We start from the raw sequence: 2,694 nt of genomic DNA on the forward strand, positions 1-2,694 counted from the left end.
CTCCCTCCTTTTCTTCCTCCCTCTCTCTCGTTCCCTCCCTCCCCCCTCTCCCTCTCTCCCTCTCTTTCTCTCTCCCTCCCTCCCTCTCTCCCTCCCTCTCTTCCTCCCTCCCTCCCTCCCTCTCTTCCTCCCCCCGCTCTCCCTCCTTTTCTTCCTCCCTCTCTCTCTCTCCCTCCCTCCCTCCCCCCCTACCTCCCTCCCTCCCTCTCTTCCTCCCTTCCTGCCTCCCTCTCTCTCTCTCTCTCTCCCTCCTTTTCTTCCTCCCTCTCTCTCTCTCCCTCCCTCCCTTCCTCCCTCTCTTCCTCTCTTCCTCTCTTCCTCCCTCCCTCCCCCCTCTCCCCCCCCCCTCCCCCTCTCTCCCTCCCTCCCTCCTGTCAGCCTCACACACACACACACACAACTAAAACATACATAATCAGTATGTTTTTTCCCCGAGAGAGCGACGGGAACAAAACAGGTGTAAGATTTGTTTTGGCCAAAATGTCGAGGACGCCTCCACCCACACGACGCCGCAGTCAGAGCATCGCAGGTTGTTTTATTTTTGTTGTTTTTTTTCTTCCCCCCCATCATTTCCCAGCCGTGTCCTTGCCCTCCCTCTCTCCCTCCCCACCTCCCTCCCTCTCCCTCCCCACCTCCCTCTCTCCCTCTCCCTCTCCCTCTCCCTCTCCCTCTCCCTCTCCTCCTGTTTGCCCGTCCTCCCGGAGACGTCCATTGGTGGAAGCCGCCGAGCGCGTGTGAAGAGGTTGGTCGGCGGGGCCGGGGCGGACGGGAGCTATATAAGGCGGGCGGTGCCCGGGTGCAGCAGACGCTCCGCCGACACAGCACCGGGCTCACACACACACGCGCGCGCTCACACACACACCCCCGCCTCAACGTCCACATCCGACATGTGCAAGGGACTAGCATCGCTGCCAACCTCCTGCCTGGAGAGGTACGCGGCGGAAACATGGACTACAATGTACGATGGAGGATCCGATTTGCTGCGCCACAACATGCTAATGTTTTTTTAATCACCTTTAGGGCCAAGGGACTGAAGGCGAGGCTGAGGAGCATTTTACAGAAGCCGGACTGGAAACTGTCCTGTTGCAAAATCGGGAAAAATCGGTAAGGAAAAAAACGTAGACGTTATACCGCATACCACTGTGCTGCATATCTCACCAACACTACCTCACGTAAGCCACACGCCACTTTAATGCACATATCTGTATATACATGAATAGTCTATCCCATATGCATAAGTCTATTTCCTTTATCTATTCTGTACCCCCACCCTGCATTACCCTTGAGTTCTCATTATATTTTATTTTATTTTATTCTATATATTTTTTATTTTATTCTATTGCATTGGACTTACTGCATTATGTTGTAGGAATCAGTTGATTGGTCAAGTAGATATTCTTAGGTAGCTACTGTGTTCAGTCGAGGACATATTGTGCGTAATCACCGGGTGCGTTGCATTGACATTTCACTGCATATATGTATGAAAGTATGTATATGTATGAAAGTATGTATATGTATGAAAGTATGTATATGTATGTGACAAATAAACCTCTTGAATCTTGAACCTTGAACCTTGCATCTTGACCACATATACAGTATACTGGCGATGTGGTCTGGTTGTTCCTTCGTGGATGCATTAAAGGTGTTTTTTCCGTCGCGCCGTCTGACCGTCCCGTGTCGTTGTCTCACCACGCAGACCGAGCCCAGAGGAATGCCTCAAGTGGAAGGGATCCTTTGAGGAGCTCCTGTCCAGTAAATGTGAGTCCCATTTAGAGTCGCGGCATTTCTTTTTTTTTTTAGCATAGCACACACACACACACACACACACGCACACACACACACACACACACAGGTCTTCAACAACACAACAAAAATATATATGCATTCAGTCGCCCACATGCAGGGTTGACTTTTCTGCAGAAATAAATCCTCTCTCTCCCCCTCTCTCTCTCTCTCTCTCTCTCTCTCTCTCCCTCCCTCCCTCGCTCGCTCGCTCCACAGATGGCCTGTGCGCCTTCACAGCCTTCCTGGTTTCCGAGTTCAGCGAGGAGAACATTGCATTCTACTTTGCGTGCGAGGAGTTCAGGAGCACCAGGTCTCCCGCCAAGCTGGCGGCGAAAGCCCGGAAGATCTACGACGAGTTCATCGGCAGCGAAGCCCCCCGAGAGGTGAGGAGACGAGACGAACCCCCCCCCCCCCCCCGCTCCGCCGTTGGGAGTTGAGCGCAGTGGGGATGTTAATAAAGTAGAAGTAAAAAAAAAAAAAAAACACACACAAGCACACACACACACACACACACACACACACACACACACACACACCCCCTAACCCATCCTGATGAAACATCACATTCTGCTGCTCCGTGTTGAGTCTCAGTTCACATGTAGAATTATTTACTGTTATTAATTAACTTCAAACATGATTTACACAAGATACTTAGAACTAGAAAGACATATAGATAGACAGACAGATAGACTGATAGACAGACCGATAGATAGATAGATAGATAGATAGATAGACAGACAGACAGATATATTGATAGACAGACCGATTGATAGACAGACAGACAGATAGATAGATAGATAGATAGACAGACAGACAGACAGACAGATAGATAGATAGATAGATAGATAGATAGATAGATAGACAGACAGACAGACAGATAGATAGATAGATAGATAGATAGATAGATAG

General features: G+C 49.8%; 1 protein-coding gene across 1 annotated transcript in view; it reads left to right on the plus strand.

Moving 5' to 3' along the window:
• Positions 1-825: 825 nt before the first annotated feature.
• LOC307233032 (regulator of G-protein signaling 5-like) overlaps positions 826-2,694 on the plus strand; it is a 3,246-nt gene continuing 1,377 nt past the window's right edge. The window contains exons 1-4 of the mRNA XM_080004245.1: positions 826-931; positions 1,021-1,104; positions 1,697-1,758; positions 2,002-2,168. Of these exons, the coding sequence (XP_079860371.1) occupies positions 888-931; positions 1,021-1,104; positions 1,697-1,758; positions 2,002-2,168 (357 nt within the window). The 5' untranslated portion in view covers positions 826-887. The remainder of the gene's footprint in view (positions 932-1,020; positions 1,105-1,696; positions 1,759-2,001; positions 2,169-2,694) is intronic.

This window comes from Zeus faber (genome assembly GCF_960531495.2).
Source record: "Zeus faber genome assembly, chromosome: 1".
Taxonomy (NCBI): Eukaryota; Metazoa; Chordata; class Actinopteri; order Zeiformes; family Zeidae; genus Zeus; species Zeus faber.